This window comes from Tauraco erythrolophus, chromosome 5 (assembly GCF_009769465.1).
Source record: "Tauraco erythrolophus isolate bTauEry1 chromosome 5, bTauEry1.pri, whole genome shotgun sequence".
Classification (NCBI taxonomy): Eukaryota; Metazoa; Chordata; class Aves; order Musophagiformes; family Musophagidae; genus Tauraco; species Tauraco erythrolophus.
The window spans coordinates 5413994-5440190 of record NC_141469.1 but is presented as its reverse complement, the minus strand read 5'-3'; the positions used below and the strand labels follow the sequence as shown (position 1 = coordinate 5440190).

The window sequence follows — 26197 nt, the reverse complement described above, 5'->3', positions numbered from 1 at the left end:
ATACGCAACCACGGTTTCAGAAGCACCAGAAGTATAGACTGAAGGCATTGAAGAAATATGAAAAAATTATATTCCAGAAAAAGGCTTTTAGGTAAATCCTAGATAAAGAAGTTATTCTGCTGCTTTTTACTTTTCCTAGGTTCTAGGAAATTCAGAAAGAAGCTTCAGGAATAAAAATCTACATATACAGAAAAAAAAGTGGACATATGGACTATTCATGATCATTGGAGTAATCTCCCTAGGGAAGTGGTGGATTACCCAACATTGCACACTCTTAAGATTCAGCTGGTCAGGGTGCTGAGCTGTCTTGTCTAGACCATGCTTTTGCCAAGAAAGGTTGGACCAGATGATCCTGAGGTCCCTTCCAACCTGGTATGCTATGATTCTATGACTCAAATTGCAAGTCCATCTCCTGTAGCTCCAAGCAGAAGTTATTTGTTTGATTTCTTAGGGCCAAATGAAGGTTCTGTTGAAAGTAATAGCAAAACTCTGAGACCTGTTTCCAAAATAGGATAGTAAGCATAATAAAAAAAAATTAGAGGTTTTGAGATTCTATGATTAATAAACTCAGCGTACTTCTAGTTAATATAACTGAGCATTTGGTCTAGCAGGATTTAGTTACACAGTATTAGAATGTATGGGGTAAAATAACAATGTTTGGAAGTCTAAAGTTCAAAAAGTAGTATGTACTGTAACAGTGTTTATTTACAAAAATAAATGGCACGCTGACCATGGTGATGAATATAAAAACAGGACAAGCCACTATGCATCTTTTGTATATCTCTATCCATAGCAAAAAATTGTGGCTTTTCATAATGCAATGGGTTTAATTTAATTTTTTACTTTTTAGTTGACAAATCATTATCCCAGTCAAGATGACTAAACATGAAAATAATGAGCTGGAATGCGTCATTCCACAGCACCGTTAGATTATCAAAAAATAGCAATGGGGAAATAATGATGGAACGAGAGGGATCAGAAGATACAAGAAAGGACCATCACTCAGAAGTCAAGAAAGAATAAGGGATGATTAAGCCAGTAATGAGGATTAGAAGAAAGCGGTTTGTTTTGCCAATAGTTACAGCAGTGGATCTTGCCTTCTTTGTCCCCTTTCTTCATCTGTCGCTCTTCCTCCCTGCCCTTCTCGCAGCTCCTGACAGACATTTTCCATGTTCTGTGGCAATGCAGGCAATCTAAGTGCAAATGTCTGCCACAGGTCTGCACAATGCCAGTGTTGTTCTAACTACAAGAGTCACGGTTCAATCGTGAAAAGTCAGCTCTCATCCCATCTTGTACAGAATCGCCTCGCAATTGTGGACAGTATCCTCACCTTCTTTATTTTAAAGCATATGTAGCTGCATTTTAAAATTCAACTAAAACGTCCAAAGGAGGCACAAACAGCAAGTAACATCTTTGTGCATCACTTTATCTTAATCAATGTGAAATGGTTGCTCCAGCTCTGTATATATTTGTGAAAGCAAGCTAGGTACTACTGAGATTTATATTTTCTTAAATGGTAACAATACGGGCAAACTAATGCTTGTATTCATAATGCACCAAATCTATTCACTAACATGAGAAAACTCACTGATTTTGATGAAATTATTAACCAATACAGCCAACAAGACATGGTTTATAAACACTCAATAATAGACTCCCCTCCTTAACAGCTAAACTTTTCAACTAATTGAAACTGCACGTAAAACAAAAAATATTTTAAAATTAGTCCTAGTGCTTCCAATACAACCCCAAAAAAGAACATAAAGATCACGTTATGAACAAGGGCTGATAACTTCCAAGAGATTTTTCAGATTTATCTTATAAGAATTAACATTTCTTAAATCTCTTCTTGGTAGCGCAGCACTCAGTTTCTTCAGGTAATTAATTCCTAAGTCAAGTAAGTATAAACTGGTTTTTTTAACTTTCCCTTCATTAAGTATAAGAATATGTGTTCCTTTGGAACAATAATGATATTCTTATCCAAAACTATGACGAATGGTAAGAGAATGCAGCTTTCATGATTTCTTTCTCAATTAAAAAAAAAAAAAAAAAGGCATTTGAAATTTTACTTGTATTATCCAGCAAATTCAAGTTGTGGTTTGTTTTTTTTTTTTAACAAAAAAGGACAAAAATAAGTAAGACTACATTTGGTTAATGCTTACCAAACACCTATTTCGTTGGGGAGTCAAGAATATGCAACACCTAGCAGAAGGGACATACGAATATCTCCACGATAGTTCAGGTCTGTCTTTTTAATAGAGAATTGTGCCTGAAAATAGGAAATGGCAAAATCCTGCTTGCTTTTTGTTCTAACTTTTAGAGACGTTCTTTTCAAGTTCATATACAATAAACTTCTCAAGTTGCATACAATGGTGAAATCTTTTAAAAAGTCTATCTGTTAACAGAATAATACTAATAACAGATGTAAACCAAACTTTTGGAAATATGTGAAATTCTTTACATTGCCAACTGGTCCAGTACTTGGAGATGGACAAAGACCAAACTCAAATAACAGTAACAGGGGAATAATATTTGATTCTTCTGTGCCTCTTTGAGAAAAAGTATATTGAAATATGCTAATATGTAATTTTTAAAAATAATATAGCAGTGTTTTTTATGTTAATAGGACGTTTCAAAGTCATGAAAGTCTCAAAAGTTGTATCTACTGACTTATATTTTAAGAGTACACTGCAGAAGCATATAGAGAAATTACAGATGTATGAACCAGATTTTTTTGTTTAAAATGGTTCCTTCCAAAATATTTTGTTAAATTAATAAAACATATGGGGCAGATTATAGTTGTATACATATACAGGAGGGGACAGATGGAAAAAGGAACATGTCTTGCTTCGCATTTCAATTTTTAGACCAAATGCCCTCATGGTAAGGTTTGTGCTAATCTGAAGTGCTTGCTGCTTTTCAACATTTAGAAATTTAAAGTCTATAACATGTTAAAATATGGCTTCATGGACAAAACTATTCCTGCTCCAACAAGCATTTATCTTTTTTTCCCCTATTTTTATGCTTATTTTACATGTTCTAATAAGCTATAGTTATATTTTAATAATCATGTAATACATGCTTGGACTATATGTAACTAAAAATACAGCTGTAACTTACTTTATCCTTTCTCATTCCCAGTAACAGGATCTTATATTAATGAAGATAAATCAAATACTGGAAGGGTCATTGCACGTATGTAGCTCAGCACTAAAGTCAGTCCTGCATCCCTCTGAAACTCTGGAGAAAAAAAGTCTTATTTACACATTGTATGTACATTGCTGTTGGATTTTGTGCAGGACATTAAGAAATTCCTGCAGGGAATATTAGAAATGCCTGATTCCATTGCTACTAATGTGAAGGTGACACTTGGGTTAGATGGAAGATGAAAACACAGACCAACCCTGCTTGACTTATTTTTCTGTGGTTTGTGATTTTCATTGCACTTACACTTCTCAACAATGAAATGCAAAATTATGAAATAGATAATAATTAAGAAACGTTTTCAGAAGATTAACTCTAAACAAAGAGAAGACACCTGCAATCATTGCAGACATAAATAATTGGAAGAGGACTACCTGGATTATTTGTGAGAGAAGAACTTATTTAAACAACTGAATTTATACAGCATTGTTTACCCCAGGGAACCTCCTACACCATGAATGTCAGAGGAAACTGTAGAAGGTCATATATCTCAGCTCTATGAACCAGTTGTCTCTGACGGTGGATGTTTTGAATACATAAGGCTTCATCCTGCTCTGTTTCAGGCTTACCTAATGTTAACTGATTAGTAAAGGCCATTTTCTACATGAAAAATGAGTACAAAATGTATGTTTCATAATGAAGAAGGCATTAAAACTTTTTTTTTCACCTTTATCTCTTAGATCTAAACCAAAATGTTAAACATTTCCACAAATGTTAAACATTTTTACAAAGGTGTAGCCTGCCCATTCTTTTTTTTTTTTTTTTTTTTTTTTTTTGAGTGGGTTGTTTCTCCAGCGTGAGCACAGAATGAATCACGTACAGAGCTCCCCTTAAAGGATGAACTCAATGAATCAAGTACCAAAACCCACGTATACCTCAAGGTAGTCAGGTTCGGAACTGAAGTTTCATTTCTCAGCAAAACTTTCTTAAGATTGTTTGTTAACAAATACCATTTTCTATTCCATCTCTTCAAAATATCATCCTTGGTATATTCTTGCCTCTTTAAATATGTTTATTTACGGAACAGCTACACAAACGCACCTTCCACCTAGTTAACAGACTGCAACATATGTGATGCCACGTTTCCTTCCTATTCTAAGCATCAGGAAATAAAAGGCACCTCTGCTGCACTTACAGAGTCACGCTGGGGCACTCCTGCTCTCGTACTGAGTCTCACTCCTCACTCGGCCACGCAGCATCGCACGCTTGGGATCCGCTAAACGGTCCTTCTGGGAGAGGAACACAGAGCAATCATGTCTCCAGTCCTCCCAAGTTTTACGCACAGTAGTCACGTAACCTACTGTACACCTGGAGACACCACAGTATGCAGAGGTGTACATACTAAGAATGAGGATACGTATTTGCAGAATTAGTGCCTTTACTGAATGCAGGGCTTTTTTTTAGGTTTTCAAAAAATATTTTTCCAACAAGTATCTCTACATTTCATTGGTATTCAAAAATCCTTTTTCTTCTCTGCAAAACTGATAGTTTTTAAATGATGTATAGTTACTTTGGATAAGTTTTTAAATGATGTATAGTTACTTTGGATATCTCAAAACTATCTCAGTTGAAATAGCATTTTTTTCCACTCGCTACATTACACCAAAAGTGTTCTCCAGTTTTGCATGATGCAGTTTACCTTTCAGTTTTAAATGCAGTTATTTCATCACGGCCGTATAACCCAGTGTTAGGCACACGCGCACCTACGTATTGAACCGTTTCAGGAAATCAAGTTTTTTATTGCCTTGTTCCAGGAAATCAGGTTTCTTACTGCCTTATAATATGAACTCAGCTTGTTGTACAAGAAAGTACTTCACACTTTAAAGGAGGTTTTTCTATGATCTCATTACTGTGCGCGCTGTGTTATGTGGTAATGGAAACCTCATCAATTACAGGCTGTTCAGTGACATCCTGTGCAATGCAGGGTCACCCTATGGAGCTTACATGTAATTAAAGACAAAAGTCCTATTCTCTCCCATATAAGCACAAACCCAAATTAATTTTGAGTCACACTTGGCAGGATTTCAAATTTCTGCTGCCTGTGTTTGTTAAAAAGAATGAGATTAATGAACAAAATTATTTCATAAGAATCACAGAGCGCTGACTTACACCCTGACTCATTACAGCACCCGTTCTATGGCCCATTTTCCACATGGAAATCTCCTTTGTGTGAAGCCTTGCTTCCTCTCCTCCTAGCCCTGATTTCTGGTGCTGTTTGATCTCACGCAGTGCCCACTAGGTCATGTGCGAAAGCTTTTCCATTGATTCCAGTGGTTGATCTATTGGCCCCAGCATATTTCAGTATGTGAAGAAAGAACAGTAAATTATTAGATGGATAGTCTGAAAGTCATTTCAGCACAACGCATTGTGCCTGGCTGTTTGGCTACATTCTCTCTGCTCCGTACTTGTCCTTATTTCCTGGGGGAATTTCTCATCTATCGCATTGCTTGAAGTCAACCCTTGCTCTGATCTGTCACACCTACCTTGCTGTTTGACCCTCACCTGGTCAGGAGGTTAGGGCTATCAGTGGCAATAAGGCGGGACTGACTCGGGCCTTTACTTGTCAGTAGTATTGGAACTGAATTCCATCAACAGCTGGAAGTGCTCGGCTTTCCTAAAATCTATGCTGAGAGCATAGTGTATGAACTACTTGAAAATAAAGGTGAGCAGCTTTACTGAACACAGGAAGAGGCTAATCAGTGAATTTTGCTATTGATTTAAATGGGAGCAGAATTAGACTGATTCTCCAGCTGAATTTTAAATGCCTGGTATTAAATGTTTTTGAAACGCAGGACTACTATTTTTGCATGTATAACCCACACATCGGATACCTTCACCTATTCACAAGAACCATTTACTGAAAATTAGTCCTCTGATAACCTGCACCCTCATACAATTCATGCAAAAGCAGTCAGTGACAGGGAAGAACTATCCATTCATTCATAGATTCATTCATAGATTTCTAGGTTGGAAAAGACCTTAGAGATCATCCAGTCCAACCGTCCCTAATCCCCATTAAACCATATCCTCAAGTAGATCATCCACCCTATTCTTAAACACATCCAGGGATGGGGACTCAACCACCTCCCTGGGCAGCCTATTCCAGTGGCTGACAACCCTTTCAGAGAAGAAATACTTCCTAACATCCAACCTGAATCTCCCCTGACTAAGCTTATACCCATTTCCTCTTGTTCTATCACCCAACACTAATGTAAAGAGCCCTTCCCCCACCTCCCCACCATCTTTTCTCAAGTATTTGTAGGCTGTAATCAGGTCTCCCCTCAGCCTCCTCTTCTCCAGGCTAAACAGCCCCAACTCCCTCAGCCGCTCCTCATAAGTTTTATTTTCCAGCCCCTTGACCAGTTTAGTCGCCCTTCTTTGGACTCGCTATCCAGTGCTTTTAGAAAGCTATTAGGATGAAGGAAGCTCTTTAAGCCTTGCATATATGCATAACCCATGCTGCTGCTGTATTATGCGAGTATTTCTAATATTTCCATTTCTCAGGTAACCTGAGGAATATATGCACAGAAATACAGCAGGGGAGGCGGGGTGTTGGAGTGGTCAGATCAGTTCATAACTATGAATTATTGGCTTTTCTTTGTTTTACCAACAGCCTGGTATTGAGGCTGCCAAGTATCAGGAGAGACAAAAGCAGCCAACCCTGTGGAATTGTACAGAAATCAAGACCTATTCTAGCAGATGATTTCCTACAGCTGCTCTCATGGACTTTCTCAGGTACGCAGCACAGAGTTGCTAACTTTGGTCACGAGTGTTGTTCCACGGACTTCCATGGGATAGCTGTCAATAGGTACATACTACCTCTGTGTGCAAGAGGTACAAACTAAATGCTAAGATTAAATATTGAAAATGTTTTGCAAAAGGGAGAGCTGGAGCCAGTCTGCCCACTGTAATGTCATTTTAGTGGATTATTTTCTCTACCAATCTAGAAAGACGAAAACAAAGACTTTCTTTTCATATGAAAATGCAGGCCTTGTTAAACACAGATTCCTAACTTTAAATACTTTAAATCCCACAGTGCTGCTGCAGGAGTATAGCCAGCACAGTTTCCAAAGATTTATTATTTTCTCAATATTTTGTGACAATTTTTTTCTGAAAAGTTGGATACTATAATTTCAGAATTAAAATTGTACATAATACCTAGATCCATTGAGGCCTTATGAGGTTTCCAAAGGTCTACTTGCTTATTTTCTTAATTGAGCAAAAATAATTTTTTCTTTCCTTTTAATTTCTAATTCAATTTGTGAATGAGTTTTCAACACTTTTGCAAACCAGAGACAAAACTTTTTAAGGCAACCAAATGCACTAAGAACACCTTGTATCTGGCATCTTTTTAAAGCTCTATCAGCTGTATCAAAGTAATAAGCCTTTGTTTCTTGTTTATAAACATGTGAAGGTAAAGTCCACCCTTCCAGCATAGCGCAGTTTCATTTTAGGCACACTTGTAATTCTGTGACATCCAAAAGAATCAAGGTTCTTAAAAAGACAGGCTGTCCATGTGACTTCTGATCGACTGTGAGAAATGTGACAGAGGCAGAGAACTTCCTACAAGTGTAATAAAAGCAGCCAGGCAGATGAGAGTGAGCGCATACACGGCACCTGGAAGTGCCACAGCCAAAGGAAAAACTGCAACATGAGCTCACACGGTTCAAAACACAACAGAAACCATATGGGGGAGACACTCGTAAACACTCCAGCCAAGACAGAAGCTGCAAGCAAAGTGCAAACCATACATCCTGAGAAAAAACTAACTGCATCAGTTCTGGTATTTCTTACAAAAGGGCCTCTCCCTACTTACTGTGAAACTATTATCAATGTCTGGAATGGAAGCCAGACCAAGTCCCTAATTTGTAAATTTTAACATTATTTCCTGTAGCGTTAACAGACCTCACATCACAGTGAAAGCTAATTTACAGTTATTAAAACAAATTAAGGCTCATCCTCCTTATTTGATGACATCAAAAATAACAATCATGACAAAAATTGAAATGTTCAAGAGTGAATCTGTGCATGTGGATCATTTGATTAAATCTAAACCCTGTCTAGGGAGGGAATCATTACGACAATTGATTTTTGCTTCTTGATAATTCTTTTATAATTCCAGTTACTTCTGAACCTTTTTCCCTGTGCCCACCTCTTTTCCCCCACCTCCTGCTCAGTACCATTTTGCAACATCAAGCACAAACACCTCTACCCTACACAGGCAAAGAAAGTTCACTGCATGTAAGATTCCTGCTGGCCCACACACCTAGGGGAGACAAGTGAAATCAGAATACATAAATAAGTACCAGACTCAAAGCTTTGCCTGAAGGGTTTTGCAAGATTCATCCTACTCACCTGTTCTCTTCCTCCTGTGCTGATCAGCAGAACCCTTCCACTTTCAGGCTAGAGGGGGGAAAAATAAAAAAAAGAGCTTAGGTCAGGGAAAATGCAATTTTGCTGTTATTGTGATGCCAAAAACTGTTTACTAGGCAATGAAGAAAGCCTTAACCAGCTATGTTGAGCATGTTTTAACCATTTCTTCCAAAGGATAAAAACAACTTGTCATGACAGCAACAAGTTTTCAGACAATTTAAAAAAGGCCATAATGAGTTGCTTTCAGGCTAATGTCTTGTACGTATTCAAATATTTTGAAAACAAATTAAACTCTTGCCAGTCCTGACAGTTTCTAAACTAATGCATATACATACCCCCAGAAGAAACCTCAGAATGAAATATCTGTGCACTTATACACACAAAGAAGTGCAACAGACACATGATAGCAGTTATCATGTCGCTGTAGAAACCCCAGCAGAGTATTTTTTAACTTGGTGATTAAGATACTAACTATAATGTTGCAATAATAAATTAATCACAGATGAGCAGAACTAAAATGAATACAGGTAATAATACACTGTAGGACCTGCTTTTCCTTAACACTGGATCTCTTTTGTTCTTATGAACAAAAGCTTGAATTGATAAAGTTGCATTTTGCACCTTTTGGTGCAAAAACAGTTTGGAGGCTGCTAAAGGAAGGCCACTGTTCACTGGAGATACATGGGATCCTGTGTGGAAAATAGATTCTCTTTCTTTTAGCCTCTAGTCAGAGTACAAGGTTGTGGAAACCCCAGTGCGCTCACCCGGAAACCAGATTAACGTTCTCAGCTAAAAAATTAGAGAGGAAAAAAGATCCTATGGAGAGGTGAATCTACCGACTCATGCTATTGATAAATAGTCAAATAAAGGGTGTATGCTTTATGGGGCAGAGTTGGACTTCATAAAACATGGCATAGATTAAAAACAGTGGTAAATTAAAAAAATAACTAACCCAAACTAAAAACTGAACAATATGAGACAAAGGGGCAAACCTGACAGCCATCCCGGTAGAAAAAGGAAATCGGAGATGATCAGGTCATGCAGAACTCCGCAGTGGTTGGGAATAAGCAGATTACTATTCAGAGCACATGGGGCTGGGATAAAGCTAAACCCTCGAAGACATTTCTCTTCACGGCATTTGTTTCCAGCCCCTTTGTTTCCCGCAGACACGTCTGGGGCTCTCTCCATCCCTCTGCCTCCCCAGCCGCCCGGCGGGTCCGTTTTGTCCCTCTCTCCTCGAAGCTGCGCGCCCCCGCCCCGGGCCAGGCTTTGCCCGGGGCTCCGTCTGCTCTTTGTGAGGCTGTCGGGAAGGGTCGGGGGAGCCGCAGCGGCGGGGGCGAGGGCGGAGGGGAAGGTTGCTGGGAGGGGAGCCCCGAGCACGAGAGAGAAGCGGGGCGGAGGGCATCCTTGCGGGGCTGCGGCGGGACCGCGGGCAGCGATGAGCCCGGGGGGCGGCCGGGAGGCTCGGGGGCGGCAGCGCCCGGGGCTGGCGGGGGCGCGGCAGGGAGCCGGTGCGCGGCCCCGTCGGAAGCCCCGCACGGGGCCGGGCGGCCGCACCGCTCCCTGCCGCGCTCGGGAAGGCTGCGGCAGGTAGCCGCCAACGCCGCTGCCGGTCGCGCCGCGGGGGCTCCGCGCCGCTCCGCGCCCTGCTCGCCCAGCCCCCCGCGGGCAGCGGAGCCGGGGGGAGGGCGGCAGGGGTGTGCGGCGAGGGGGATTAGTGGGACGCGGCGGCCCCGCCTTCCCCCTCCGCATCCCGGGCGCGATGAGAGGGGGAGATGGACCCGAGCCGGCGGGACTGGCACCATGACATTCGCCGGCTTCGTGGTGGCGCTGGTGATAGGGTCGATCCCCGGAGCCCGCGGGCTGGGGCAGGTCTCCAGCAGCCTCCCGGCCGCCCGCCACCCGCAGCCCCCCGCCCCGGCGCCGCCGCCGCCCCCCGCCGGCTGCCCCGCCGGGGGCTTCGCCGCGGCCCGGCGCCCTTGGCCGCCGGCGGCGCCCGCCCTCCCGCGGCGGGGCACGGCGGGCCGGGCGCCGCGGGGCCGCCGCAGCTCCTGCGCCCTGCCCGGCGGCGGCGGGCGGCCCGGGTGTGCCCCCGGGGGCGGCCGGGGCCGGGCGGAGCGGGGCCGCGCTGACTGCGAGCGAGGTGAGCGGGGCGGGGGCGCGGGGGCGGCGGGGCAGGGGCGCCGGGCGGCGGCGGAGCGGCGCTGCGGGCGGGGGCGCGGGTGGCCCCGCGGGACGGAGAGCCTTAGCCCGCCAGCGGCGTTCTCGCCATCCCGTACCCGCTTCCCCGCCGCTGGAGGGAACGGGGGGACGGGCACCTTTTGCCAAAGCGACAGCAAAAGCTTTTCTGAGAGGAGAGCGTGAACTTCTACAGCAGCCGATGCATCGGGAAGACGAAGGTGCCACCTCGTTTTACGCCGATGCTATTTTCGTACCCGGTAAATCGCGTCACGAAGCTGTGCCGTTAAGTATTCGGCAGGCTCAGTCAGCCAAGACTGGCATTCTCCTTTTTGTAATCGGGCACACTTCCCTGGGAAGCACTTGGTCTACAGAAGCGAAGGCAGAAGAAAAGGCAAAAGGATGCCTTGCTCTAAACGCCAAACCTCTTTCTTTCCCCCACCCACATCTTGGGATAATGGGGTGTGCAGGTTCGTGCTGGTGCTTGCGGCCACCTGCGAACGCAGCCAAGAGACCTCTGCTTCCCTCTCCCACAGTCCCAGCCCAACTCACTGACTTCAGTGGAAGCTTTCAGGGCAGAAGGGCTGAACAGCAATTTGAGCGTTCAGCTCTTGAGCAGTTCATCAGCTTTGCATTTCCTCAGTGCTGGCACCTCTCCACAGGGTTAAATATATTTCTGTACAGTCTGGTTTTGAATGACTTCATGTCATTCCTGCATCGCTCTGGTATTATTTCCTACCTAAATAAGAGTTATGTCTTCTCTATATCTATACTAAAAATGATCAAGCATAATTGTTGCAATGAAAATAGAAATTCCCTTCTTTGTTGCCTTCCTTTTACATATTTTGTTAATATCACAAGGTCAGCAATGAAATTAATCATTAATATTATTATTAATAATTTTGTTCTTGTGGAAGTTAGTTTTGGTTTGGTTTGTTTTTTTGTTTTTATATAATTAATTTACTTTCAGATCTCTGAAGAAGATTGATGCCTTTCTCTTCCAGTAATAGCCCTAGAAGGTGTGTGAAAAAAAGATGATAATTTGAACAATGTGATAATTGTACATATTGGTATAAAATACCACATAAAGAGCAAATGGAGGTACCAACGTCCATATTGATTATTTATGCATTTAAAAAAATGCAGCTTCCAAAGCTGTGTTCCATGTCAAATGTTGTACTCCTTCAAGAAGATAGAATGATGTTATACATTACAGACGTTTCCCTGGAAAGAATATCAGGCAGCTGATGCCACAGAGAGAAAACAGATAACTAGGCACAGATGAAAAAAAATCCAGAAAACTTCACACCCTTTAACTGGGCTCAGTTTGGTAAAGAGTCCCATAGCTGCTTCTTTGATTTAGCCCATCGTATTTACAGCTTTTTTCAGAATTCTTCAGTCTGGTTCCCAAAATACTTTGTGAGGACTTGGTCTAATATGTTACAGTGAGGAACGTGGCATTTTACTGCTAAGAATAATCTTGCACTTAGTAAATTCCAGAATCCCTTGTAAGTTCAGCACGAAAGTGATTTAAGTGGAAAAAAAAAAAAAGCCAAAAATACTGCATGGTTTGGGTTTAGCTGTGTTTCTTCAGTCTTTTCAGAATGCTGCTTTTTTCTTCCCCGAGAAAAAGAGAAATCCAGGTTAGCCCCTGTTAAGAGGGAGGACATAGCTACTGAACAATAGCCAATACTTGTAATTGAAAGGTCATCTGCTCCTACTGGAGTCAGTGGTAAACTCTCAGTGACATCAGCAGGGCAAACACGTCTGTCCAAAAGCTTTCGTGGAGGTGATGCGAAAGAAGTAGAGAGTCTGTGAGATGACTTAAGGTGGAACGTGGAAATCAATCAAGCCCTTTGCCCAGAAATAAACATTATTCTAACATTCATCCTGAAGTATGCTCCTTTCTTACAAGCAGCAAAGGAATGCGTGTATGGCAATGTTATGATGCAGTTTACAGCTCACTGCATCTGTTGCTTTAGTACACGGGCTAAGGAAGCCCATAGTAAGTTATTAGGCACCTGCAATAACAAAATACAATACCATGTTCAAAGCCTTAACTATAAATCTCCTAGCTTTTCTAGCTGAAATATTAAGGCTTACCTGCAAAGTTCATTGGCAGAACTTCGTGCATGTGTATATATTAAACTGCTTTATGTTTAAACATTAATGATAAAAAATTAAAAAAAAAAAAAAAGCAATTATACTATGTGGTACCAGTCTAAAAATCAGTTTTATAGTTTAACATAATAGATTTTGGTGTTTCATTTCCTTTCTTCTAAAATGAGAGACATCTGAGTCATATTATTTATTCATGCCTTGAAAGCAAGTAAACCTAATACAAATATATATAAATTATCATGATTAACCAAGGAAATCATAGAGGAAAATAAATGAGTAAAAGAGCACTCTACGCAGAGCCAGCGTAAGTCCAGCAGAATTTAGTAGTTTAGTTATTGCTAGTAACAACTTACCTGTAAAGTACTCATGCTTCAAAAAAGAGGCCTAACCTCAGCACCCAGAAGCAGCTGCTGCCACAGGATGTTTATGTGGTATGTAGTCACAGTATTCTGCACGATATGTTGTTACATCCCCAGTTTTTCAGTAAAGTGGGTTAACTATTTTTCTTTATTTTACAAAGGGGAAACAATACAAGAGAGGGTAAGTGGCTTTGCCAGAGGTCACACTACCCATCAGTGGCAGAACTGGAAATTCTCCAGAATGGCCAGATTGTAGAGGCTTTCCATTTAAATTGCTTTTATCACAGAGTAGTTTCAGTAATGCCAAACAAATAATGGTTCACTAAAGTTTTGTGAGAGAACAATCAAGTCTCAGGCTCGTAGTATAAACAGTAGATTATTCTGCCCATTTGTTATACTACAGTCCAGGCAGTTGATGGAAGGTCTTTTGGAGTTTTGTTTTTTTTTTAACAGCATAGTGTTAAAGAAAAAAAATATGATGAAAAATTAAACATGAATGTCTGTATTTTCCTTCTAAGAAGCAGCTTTTCTGGAACCCTTCTTATTACAGCTGCACAGCATGAGACCCCCTCATTTTCTACAGCTTTTTACCACTTAAGTCAACTACAGTCCTTTAGAGCCCGTTACATTCCTAACTCTTCAGTTTATTTTTTCAGAGCCTTAAACCATTGATCACTGACATGATGAATCTCACTGCTGCAGAGGAACCAATTCAGCACATTATACACTCAATATATACAATATTTATGAAACTTCTAATATAAGGATCCTTCAGTATGCAATACTGCTATCTGCTAAGGTTCTTAAGATAGTTTTAAAAAGTAGGTCTGATGAATTCAGCCTTTTTTCAAGGTTAAAATACCAGGAGAAAATAATCATAATTTTAGACCAAGAGCAGTGCTCAGGAAAGCGATGGACAACAGCATTCCCTTACCATGGCGAGTGTCATCCATAGTTCTGCTGAAGTCAACAGGATTCATTTCTCTGATTTTAGCCAGGCCTGATCATGCCAGGGAAGAAAAGTTTCCATTGATTTGAAGCGGTGTTAGATTTGACCTGTACTACAGGTGGCCTTTTACAAGTACCTCATGCAAACCCAAGAATTAGTTTCATTCTGAGACTGGGATAGACTCTTTTATATGCATTATGAGTCACCCACCGATGTTCTGAGATATCGCGCGTTGTCATGTGGTTACATGGGACATACTGCATGTATGAATGGGAGACCCTCACACTATGTGGCAATTTGGACTTACCTAATTGACTCCAAGGCAACGACGATGAATTATCAGTGCAGGGCTTTTCTGTGGCACAATCCCATGTTGGAACGCCTTGGAAATGAAAGCAGAATTAAAAATATTTGCTGTTGTCACAGATTTCCAAAATTCTAAATACTTCTTTTGCTTTGCTTTAAACTTGCAATTTCATAGCACTCAGCACCAGGGTGAAAGGCACAGGCAACTTCTCACTCCGATTCCTCTTTTCCAAATCTACATTTACAGCCAAATTACAAACCTTTGGACGCAGGTGTTTGAGAAAAAACTACTGGCATACCTTTAGCCAACACCATAAATTGCACTGCTGCAGCACTTAAACACACAGCAGAAGTGGAAGTGATTCCCATTCCATTTGCAATTCAGCCACACACAGTAACAATGCTTGTTCTCGGTGAGATGTAGAAAATAAAATAGGGTTTGAAGCTACTCAGCATCTCTGGACATGAGAATGGGATGGGAAAAGAGGCCAAACACAACAGCACAATTCCTTTGAAGCTCTTCTGCTTTTTGGAGTTAAAAGCTGGCTGAGAGGTTCTCCTCTCCTTTCTTCCCTGTGTCTCATCTTAAGCCTATACGGCAGGTGTTGCGGAGCAAGTCTCAGCAGCGCCCACTGGATACCCTGACTTCCTCGCATTTGCAAGTATAACTTAATCTCTTTGAAGCAGTGAGAGCAGATAGGAAAGACTCTGACTCAGGCAGATACTAGGGCAACTAAAATTACCAGACTGTGTGTAAGCAACGTGAATTGACCGTCAGTAACCTCAGCCAGAACATAATTAGAAGAAACATATACATATTTTTTTGACTGTATATAAATGAAGGAGTTTCTGTCAAGACAGTAGATTTCCATTCTTCAATATTGGGCTGAATTAAGTTAGTTGTTTGACCAAAGTATGCGTCCTAGAGCTGCCTAGTAGGTCTGCCTTGTGGTCCTGTGGCCTTGTTTCTAACTCCGGTGGGGTCAGTTCACCTCTCCTCATCCGTCCTCTTCCTGACCAGTGCAGAGGAGGACATAGAGAGCCATGGGCAGGACCCCTGTATTCATGTTCCCTGCTGTTGAGCTTGGTGTTGAGACAGTGGAGGTTTGATAAGCACTTCAAGCACAGGCTTGACACTGTATTGAGCTGGTGGAGAGGGGAGAGAGCGTGAGCTTCCTCAGAGTATTGCCTAAAATCTGGAGTAGACATTACTGCATTCGCTCTACTCCCAACATGGTTAGTTTTCTTTAGCAACTAAAAGAGCTGAAAACTCACCGCTTAAAAAATTGAGATCCTACCATATTTATGACTCCAGAGATCTAGAGCCTCCAATGCATACACTTAAGCCAGACCAGTTTTCTAAAAAGTAATTCAGATGGTCTTCTCCAGAGTTCTTGTGCCCTAGGGGGAGCACAGAAGGAAACTCCTTGGGCACACGTGTTGAGGTGCAGTATGGGCTTGAGGTGTTAAAATGTAACAGTAAAAGACTTAACCAGAGAAATTAATTAACCAGTATCCTTTTAATCATGCTAAATATTAGTTTTCTTGCTGCCTGTGAAGTGAAAGAGTGTTTCCTGGTCATTTTAACAATGCAAACACTGATTATCTTGCAAATAAGATATTAACAAAGACTGAATCATGAGTAATAAATAGACACTTGCTAATACAGCATAAACATACATGAAGGCAGATAATGTTGGTCATCTTGCAATTCCCTATGATCAATTTACACATGAAACAGAGATCTGTGTTTCATTATGAATTAAGTTTTATCTATTGGAAAGAAAAAATAAGCTAGTGAAATGAAAGTCTGTGTTTTAAAGTTCTGTTATGTTTTATGAGGTATCCATGTTACTCTAACTAATGTATCTCTTGATCCAGCAAAATAACTACCAGGGGTCTGAATACTGCACCATTTTGAGTAAACAACAGAGCAATCATGTTCTCATTAGTTTGCTCGTTGATTTGTTTGCTACATACTTATGATTTGTCATATGATATAGGTTGATACATACTTCAAAGTGCATATGAAACAAAAAATACTGTATCATTTTATTCTTGTTGGATACAGTGCTGAAATACTGAGCTAGAAACACTTAGACTGGACTTAGAAAAATACATTAGAGATGTTAACCTTTCAGAGGGTTTTCAATTCTGACTTTTCTTTAAAAGAAATGGTTTTAATTCTTGTTTTGCTTGAGGAGAGAATGCTGGATTTTGCCCTGGATGGTTTAGTTAACCATAGCTGTAGATAACAATATTGTCCTATGATGAGAGTAGTGAGTCAATGCAACCACTACCATACATTTGGTTAACCCTATTAAACAGCAGGCATAATAAAAGGTTTAATATTAGTTACATGTAAAAACAGGCTTTCTTTGTATTTCTTTCTAGATTAACTTATCAGGCAAAAATCATGAATATTTTAAATTTGATACAAAATTACCTTTAGCAATCCTGCTGTATGTTTGCTCCTCTCTACCACAGAGGCTGGTTCTTTGTCGTATTTTCTTGCGAGACAACAAAGGTCTGTTATGAATGCTGCTGCCCTTCACAAAACATTGGCATTCCTAGACGCAGCTGTAAATCTACAGAAAAAAGGCAAACCAAAATATTTTGTTGAGATATTAGATGAAGTTTTAAAAAATCCCTCATTTATTGTTCTCATCTATGTCTTTTCCCACAGGCACATGGAAATAAGGCACTGTCCCTTCCTGTCATTTTCCTTTCCTTACCAACTGATACCAGTAGCGTGTTTTCCCACTTCAACAGGGACCAGACGTCACTTGGGGTTCTTTAGGGAAGTGGGCGGTGAGGGCAAGGGAAAGGCTGTTTTTTTTGCGTGCTTTTCAAACTTCTTTCCTGAGGCTTCTGAATTCCATGCAAAGGAATTCAGATTTCTTTCATTTTTAATTGTTGAGAAGAGAGTTTCTGATGTGCAAAAGTTCTCTCTTGTGCTATCTTTTGCTCTGTGTGACTAAATTCTTCCACTGTTGTCATTGGGAATTCTGTAAATACAGAAAGAGGAGTGAGCCACATTCTGCCATGGAGACCTTAGAAGAGAATTTTATTCTTCAAGTACTCCCTTATTCAAATATTTGAATAGAAATATTGTCCAAAGTGTACTCGGGAAACACTGCATTGATTTCACTAGGTGTCATGCAGGACTGTAAACAACCATGTACAAAAACAAACTTATTTTTGGAGATGACATCTTCAAAATTGCTTTCTGGTATGTCAGGAATCACTTTGCTATGACTGCAGTTGATGTTTCAAGTGAAAATAATAGTCTATACAAAAGTCTGGTGAAGAGCAGAAATAAACACAATTCCAGACTGTCTGTATGTAACAGAAAAACACAAAGAGGAAAATTGTAAAGACAGATAAACAACGTGCAACATGTCTACAGTATTGTTATAATTAGCTCATTAATAATTCCCTATTTGGAATGATAGCTCACTCTGTCACAGCAGTTGAATAAATTTTGTTTTTAATTTACCACACAGTAAGTTACTGCTGAGAAAGTAAATAGGATGCAAAAAGTAAGACAGAAAACCAAGTCTGAGGTTAATTAATTCCTCAAGTTATTTGGCAGTCGTTTGGCTTCCTGGTTTTATACAATATACTGAACTAAATTAAAACCAGGACACAAACTGAGTGAAAGCTGAGAAGAAAAAGTGGATCTACTTATTATTTTATTACTACTATTATTCACACGTAGATGAACACATAAACAATGAAATGCCTGTTTTCTCTCATTGCTAAGCCCCCTGCAAACTGGATGATGGTGTAGCTTCTGATTTTAAGTAGATCACAGAACTGAGATTTCAGGCAATACTAATGCATACAGCTAGGCTATGTTGGATCATTTAACAGAAATTTATTCTTTCTTGTTGAAATACTGCTCTGTTATGACTCTCTGTTCTGCTTCTGTAGAGTTGTACCTATGACAAGATTTTTCCCCACCTTTAGCAGTGGCACTTGGCTACTTTCAGCAGCCGATGCATCTGGCACCTCAAGTAAAACTACTTTAATATAAAAATGCAAAATCTGTTACTTTTCTTGGATTTCTGTGTTCTGTAGCTCTCAAGAAGCAGATTTTTTTCCACTTCTTTTAGATGATTCCCCATGTTTTTAGCTTGTTTTGTCTGAGAATTTGGTAAAGACCTCTCATAAATTAATAGAACTGCATCCAAGGTTTTTCTGTCTGAGAACAAGTACGAACAAATGCATTCTGTGGCTAAAATAAACTGCTGACATCCACGACATGCATAACGTTACACGGGTCAGAGCAAAAGCTATGCAATCCATGTGGTTGTTTTCTGATTCCTTTAAGATGGATGGAATTATGTGGAAGATAGAAGTATAGCACTCATATATATATACACATATATATATACTTCTTGCTCATTTGTTTAGAGGTCTACACATTTAGACAATTATGTGTAGTCTATAAACACTTATTTTGTTAGATCTTTAACAAAGTTGTAGCATCAGAAGGATCAGAAATGTGATGCAATTTCAGTGTAAGCAGCAAAACATTTTCCTCATGTAAAAAATAATGTTATCTTCTTTTGTATATCACTGTGTAAGAATGTTAGATATGCCTGAGTGCCTCCTAGAAGCAGCTCACTCAAAGAGCACAAAGGTGGTAATACACGAAACGGGAACTCTGTCTACAGAGGGGAAATCAGGTTTGGAGTCTTTTGTGTGGAATACATTAACTGAGCAATGGAATATCTTGGAGGCTTATTTATTTATTTATTTATTTGTTTGTTTGTTTATTTATTTTTAAAACTAGGGTCAGTGAGACTCCAGGGTGGCAAAAATGAGTTTGAAGGTACAGTGGAGGTTTATTTGAATGGAATCTGGGGAACAATCTGTGGGAGCCACTGGGACAATAATGATGCAACAGTCATATGTCGACAGCTTGCACTGGGGTAAGTTTCAGCCTGAGTAAAAATCAGTCAATTTGTTTTAATGTATTTATCCTGGTGTTTCAGTATAAAGGGCCATATAGCTTGCAAATTGAGGGCTTTTTGTTTTTGATGATTGTTTTATCTGTTTGAAGGTTGCTGAAGTTGTTCTTCCCAGAATCCTTTGCTTCCTTCAGTTGCACTGTACTTGACAGAGGTTTTGTGAGAATCAGTATTTCATTTGAAAGCTGCATATGGGATCTGGAGAGGAGCAGGCCAGGGTAGATGCTTTGCTTTCAAAGTGAAAAGTGTGAACAAGTCAGAAAAGCTTAGGGCAAACAAGAACTGCTTTACTAGACACCTGGGAGATGTCCACAAGGGCAGAAATATGAGGTCTGATCCTGATCTCACTTATGTAAGTGTCAATCAAGCTCCAGTGAGGTTACTGAGTTACCTATAAAAATGAAAATGTGGCCAGAATTAGAGTCTACATGGGCTCCTAATCATAGGAAAATTCCTGGTTCTCAGGACCACAAGGTTACCCTGGTAATCGTCCAATCTATCCTGCCAAAAACATCTGGGACTCATCCTAGGTGTTTGGAAAATGTGTTATTTTTGTTGTGCACATCTTCATCTAACTAGATAATCTCTAAGGTTTGCTTTCAGAGTTGCGCATTGATAACAAAACCCCAAACCAGACAAGTTTTGCAGCTTTACATTTTCACGGAAGCATTTTACAGAGTTATAGTAATACTGGACAGGTTGAAAGTCCCTGCATTGTCCTCAGTGACCACTACTTCCCACTGCTGTCAGGATGGAGTTCATCAACAGGACCCTTTAACATAATTTGGTCACTCAACACTAGATAATGCCTCTAGTGATGCTGCACTTGCAATAGTAAGATGAAACCGAGGTAAGGAAGAAAATGCCCATACCAAAAGGGAGTTTTAAAGATAAAATGCAATTTCAGGTCCTAGAAAATCAGTGCTGTTCAAGTTAGGCAACCAAACTACTTAATCCCTTCCATTAGCACTCCATTCAGCTGGCACTTCCTCAGTAAGCCACAAAGTGCAGCCGGCTTTATTGCCTTTCTAGCGTCTCTTTCAGTCACATACCAAAGCAGTGATTTTGTTTGCTACAAGTAGCAAGGGGCTTGTATAGCGTACTCGCACTGTGACATTCCTAATGATTATCCCACTTTTTAAGACTGCTAGCCAGAACTAAATCTAAGCTGTTTTATAATGTTCCATACTAATCTGGACACACCATGCCAACTTGTAAAAATATGAGGATTAGATGAGATAAAAGTTCAGCCATCTGGAGGCCGTGATTGTGCTTATGACTTCAGCTGTCTACGTGCAATGTCTCCTTTCCTCATTCTCATGTGAGTTCTTTTTGCCTTCCACACCCTAAACATTTCAGTTGAACATGACCACTATTAGCAAAAGCAGTTCAGTGATGTGAGTGAATGGTTTGGTCTTTTCAACACAAATGGCTTAAATCTGAATCCAGGCCACAAAGCCCCAAGCAAACAGTAGTTGAAAGTTTCCATTATCATGAGTGTTTGGTAGAAATTTGGATGTATGTACCACAAGGTGAACTCACTAGGTATTATTGGTGTTTTTCAGGTGCTTCCATCTGTCTGTTCCTTCGATTTGACAGTGTTTGGGCTTTGGTTTGAATTTATTTTTGTTGGCCATTATATGGAAGAAAAGATGGCTCAATAATTGTCACTGTAGATTCAGTATAGGAAGGAAAGGAAGCTGTAAATATTCTGGATGGATGGGAATGGCTGAATAGAGAATAATGGACACGGGCTGGATGTCATGGAGTATGAGGTGGTTTTACTGCCCCATGGTCACAACCATCTTATATGATGTGTATGGGCAGAGCACTGGTATGTTTTAATGGAGTAAAGGAGAGGTAAGGGTGAAAGGTCTCTTAGCATTACCTCTCCTGGAAGTGTAACTGCAGTGGGATGGTGCTGTAGATTCACCTATGGACTGAGGACTCCGTGTTGATTTTTGTAGTTACGAAGGAGAACAGGAATGTAGCACCACAGGCCATTGTACTAAAATACCCGAGCACAAAATGGTGAGAACTGGGTCACATCTGTTACTTTTCTTTGTCCAGAAGACAATGCTGAACTGTATGAAAATGTGATGAATTTACACTGCTGAAGAAAGCACTTTCTTTTTTACTCCAAGGTTTATATATGAGAAGATGTTTTACTTCCCCTCCTCCCGCTTTAACGTCCTATCCTGATTCTTCTTCTTACAGTGAAAAAGGTATAGCAAAACACGTACCGTTTTCTGGACTGGGCCTTATTCCTGTTTACTGGAGTGAAGTGCGTTGTCGTGGGGATGAAGAAAATATACTGTTGTGTGAAAAAGACATCTGGCAGGATGGAACATGTCCTCAAAAAATGGCAGCTGCTGTCACGTGTAGCTCTTCCCTGGGTAAAAAAAAACATATATAGCTTTGTTAATTCTTTACCTTATTTAAACAGAAGTAATATTAATTACTCATTATTAAATTAGAAAAAAATACTAAGACTTCTTGGAACAGGAACTTAAACAGACTGAATCATCGCATCATTAACTGCTTCAAATCCCTCTATGCTGTGCAAGCAGCAACTTGCTGAACAACCTTTTACCTTTCCATAATCAACAAGAAAATTGTTGCTTTGAGATATAGGTTGTAAGAAAGGCTGAAGCAGCAAGAATCTCCAGCTGTAGAGGTAGGATTGTTTCTTCCCACGTTTTTTTAAACATTTATTAAAAAAATATTTATTTATTTACTCAGAGGTTGTCTTTGGTAGCTACATATGCTACATGTCAATTCGTTAGCTTTTCTTGAACAACAGGGAGGAGCAGCAATTTCACAAACAGGCTGTGCCTTCTCCTTTGTTACAGAAGTGTTGGGATGACATTCTTTATTGTGAATTTGGATGACATGGCACAAGAAACCATAAAGTTTTTGCCCTATTCTGCGTACATTTACAACAGGTCCAGGTCTTCCTAGCTGAAGATTGCTACCTCACACATCCCTCACACAAGTCAAAATAATACGGTTAGGAAAAAAGTATTATTAATGTTTTTAAGATACTTCAGATTATTTTAATGAACATGATAAATGACAACTAAATGGGCAATTAAGCCATGAGATTTAAGATATTGCTGACCTTAAGGCTAGGCTGGCAGTGCTGAGGAGCTGGCAACAGCAACCTCTTCAGTTGTAACTAAAACGTGTATGGCTGCAGCCAACTCTGTGCTCCCTTTCCTCTCCTACTTACATTCCTATCCAAAGGCATTTTTTTCCTAAAGCTCCACTATTCATGAGGAATATTTTGACAAATGACTTTTAAAAAATTGTTTTGGTCTTAATTTAGATAACTAGTGTAGAGGGAAGGGAGGATCTTTTTAAGCTAGGAGACAAGTTGAAGGACCAAAGCAAGAGAAATAGTTTTGCCTAAAGAAACTGAAAACTACAAATTTGCAATTTCTCTTTTTAGATCATAAAGTTTTCCTTCTGTTTATAGACATTTTCACCAGAAAACTTTGTTTTGCTTAGATAAATTTATTAAAGAACTGTTGTCTGTTTCAATAACGCCCAAAGGAAGTTTATCAGTAACTTAGACTCCAGGGTATCTGAAATGAATGAAATTGATCCTGAATTTCAGCAGACTAGATGAAGCTTTCAAGTTTTGCAGGTTCTACTGCAACCATCCTTTTCAAATAATTAAAAAACCCCCAGATTTCATACCAGTGAAACAGTAAGATGAAATTGGAGAAATGCCCTGAATTTTCTTTTAAGCTATGAAATAGATGAAATAGTAGCATTAATTGGTTTGAAGGCTTACACAAAAATTAACCACATTTTAAATCATTCAGATGTTAGATATGGTTAAACTTTAAAATAACCTTTTAAATACTAGAGTGATTTTTTTTTAATTAGGTTTTAAGCTGTTTCCATTATTATAGCTTTAGGCAGAAGTGAAGCTTTCAAGACGATTTCTTGGTGGACCAGAAAAGGGCTAATGATTAGAAAAGACCGAAACTCAAACCGTATCTCAGAAACCGGAATGGAACAATACTTGCACAACTGAAGTGAGACTCCGCAGTCAATGAGATTTCACTGCTCTGACTGTAATTACCAAAGTAATGAGAAAACATGAGGATCAACTTCTACTTCTGTGGCAATGAGAGAATTTTTGCCTCTTACTTCCGATTTTACCCTCTGGGACCAAGCCTACACGGAGCCAATTTTGGGTTAGGGTTAGGGTGCAACTCCACTGAGTAGAGTATTTGGCCTTACGGCCCTAAGTATCTGTGAACGCTTTGAAACTGAAGTAACTCAGAATCAGTATCACTACCTGTCTGTATAACAGTCTTCAGCTACTGAGAGCAGAGCTTAGGAGAACTCATTCCTAAGAAGTTTAATGTCAGGTTTTCCATCTAACTAGAAGAAATAAAGTGTGGTTCTTGAGTGATGTCAGCAAAACCATTAAGCCGTCTTCTTTTTTCTTTACTATCAGGATGTCATTTTCGGAAGAAATGACCTTTTCCTATATTATATATTTGATCACAGCCTCTGTCTTTACTCCGATCCGGCTGGCTGGTGGGAACAACGCTCACGAAGGAAGAGTAGAAGTCTACCATGCTGGCCAGTGGGGGACTGTCTGTGATGATCAGTGGGATGATGCAGATGCTGAAGTTGTCTGTCGGCAGCTTGGCCTTGGGTTTGTTTTTCTACCTGTTTTCTACTCTAGCAGCAAAGCAGGAGAGTTAGTCAGATACACAGCTTGGATGCTCCTTTAAAATTGCACTAATACTTTGAAGCAGTAACTAAGTTTATTTGTAGAAGGTTCAGGTGCAGAGCCATTACTTTCAATTCCCTAGAACTTTGTTTTATAGGATCCAGTTTTTAGTCTCATATGATAGGGGCAATTTTGTAGGACAGACAAAGGATGTGTCTGAGAAGAATAAATGCTGACTTTTTAGTGAAACTCACTACAATTTCAGTAAAGTTTCAATCAAAAACCCTAGGTGAAGAAAAGGAAATTGCTTTGACTGTTAAAATCCTTACATCCATTTTACTGAGGAGCCTAACAGCCTCCTAGCTTTGGTGTAAGAGCACTGCTTTGTCAGAAAGAGTATGTTTTTTGGCATGCCTGTGAGAATCTCTCAAGATTTGTTTGAGTCACGAGTCTGAAGACTGTTAGTTTGCATATACTGAGTAGAGATCTGTTTGAAGTTTTGACAGTTAAGCTTGCCAGCGATTTTGTCTGAACTAAGCATGGTCTATAATACAGTCACAGCAGCAGAACAGGATTTTCTTGCTCCTCTTCTGAACCGCCGGGGTGGTTCTGATACCACACAGAAGATAAGTATTCTGTATTTGAGGAAGGATGCTGCAGAAGTGGGAGGCAAAGAGGAGAACTGCTGGATCAGAGAGGAAGGAGATGGGGACAATTGGGAAGAAAGGCCAGATGGGTTGAAGCGGAAAGAACTAGGAGCAAGGTGCAGAGAAGATACTAAGAGGTACACCCAAGGAGTAGAGGGGATTATGTCTGAGACAGACTGGATGAGAACTAAGCAGGTCAGTGCAGAGGAGACTGGAACAGAACTTGCCCGTTCAACTCTGCTGGGATTACAATGAATCAAAAGAAGTGGCATTGAAGGTGGCAAGCTTTGTGGCATTAACGGGTGGCCCCCCGAGTGTACTTGTTCCATAACCTGAAACTGAGGCCTTGGACTGCTGGTGCCATTCAGATTAGTTCAAAAGGATGAGAACCGTGCAGTGCTTACAAAGCTTCTAGATCTCCTGGTGAGCCATGTGAGAATCAACAGGCTCCTCTGACATCAGATTTTAATTTCTCCCCAGTTTATTTTATGCTATACTTCTATATTCCTGTACATTTTTGATTGGGAATACCTAACAGAAAGCCTGTCTTCTTACAGGATTTTTCTGCTTTTGAATTGGGACCCTATTAATAAGTCTGGGGAGTTACTAAGCTATGCTTTACGTTTCTGTATACTGATGACAAATGTCATGCTCCTACCCTGCCTCCTTACTGATTACACCAAAACATTTGATTACTTATATTTAATAACTGCACTTCTGAGATGCTTCTAATATGATTCGTTTTTCTGAGTAAATAAATGGTATTAAGATGGTGCTAAGTCTTTCTGTAATATGTCTAGAGATTTACAGAATTTCTCAAGTAATCAAGATATCTTCACGAATGTGCTCATTACTGTGAAATTTTACCAACAGTGGCAGTAGAGCAGTTATGAAGTAATACAAATAATCTGAATTTACATACTGTTAATCCATCTGGAAATGTGCCACAAATTGTGGAAGTAAAGCATCTCAGTAAGTAGCTTCTCACACCCTTTCGACTGTTCTGTAGCACGCCTATAAAACTTCAGAATATTAATCTGCCATTCATAGGTGAAAAATAATGATAATTAATTTTATTATTTGGTTTCATAAATACTTTTTGCTTGATACAAATTGCCCTTGTTTTTGTTGTCTCTGCTTTACTGGAACTTCAGAGAGTCTCAATAGCTTATGGTATAATTTAATTTCAACAGAGTAGTCAAGCATTATCTCTTTGATTTCTGCCAGTTTCTTAATGAATAAGGGTTTTTTTTCTAACATTTTCTATACATTTCTACCAGCATCAGAATTAAAAAAAATACAAGAAATGGAAGCTATGTATGAGAATTCTCTTGTGTAAAGTTTGTACATATGCAAATACAACTCAATAAACTTAAATGATTTAT

General features: G+C 40.0%; 1 protein-coding gene across 1 annotated transcript in view; it reads left to right on the top strand.

Annotated features, from left to right (window-relative positions):
• The first annotated feature begins 10380 nt into the window (after nucleotides 1-10380).
• The window catches only part of PRSS12 (serine protease 12), a 42371-nt gene continuing 26554 nt past the window's right edge, over nucleotides 10381-26197 (top strand). The window contains exons 1-4 of the mRNA XM_086611788.1: nucleotides 10381-10720; nucleotides 19292-19430; nucleotides 21687-21865; nucleotides 23997-24147. Coding sequence (XP_086467914.1) covers nucleotides 10381-10720; nucleotides 19292-19430; nucleotides 21687-21865; nucleotides 23997-24147 — 809 coding nt within the window. The remainder of the gene's footprint in view (nucleotides 10721-19291; nucleotides 19431-21686; nucleotides 21866-23996; nucleotides 24148-26197) is intronic.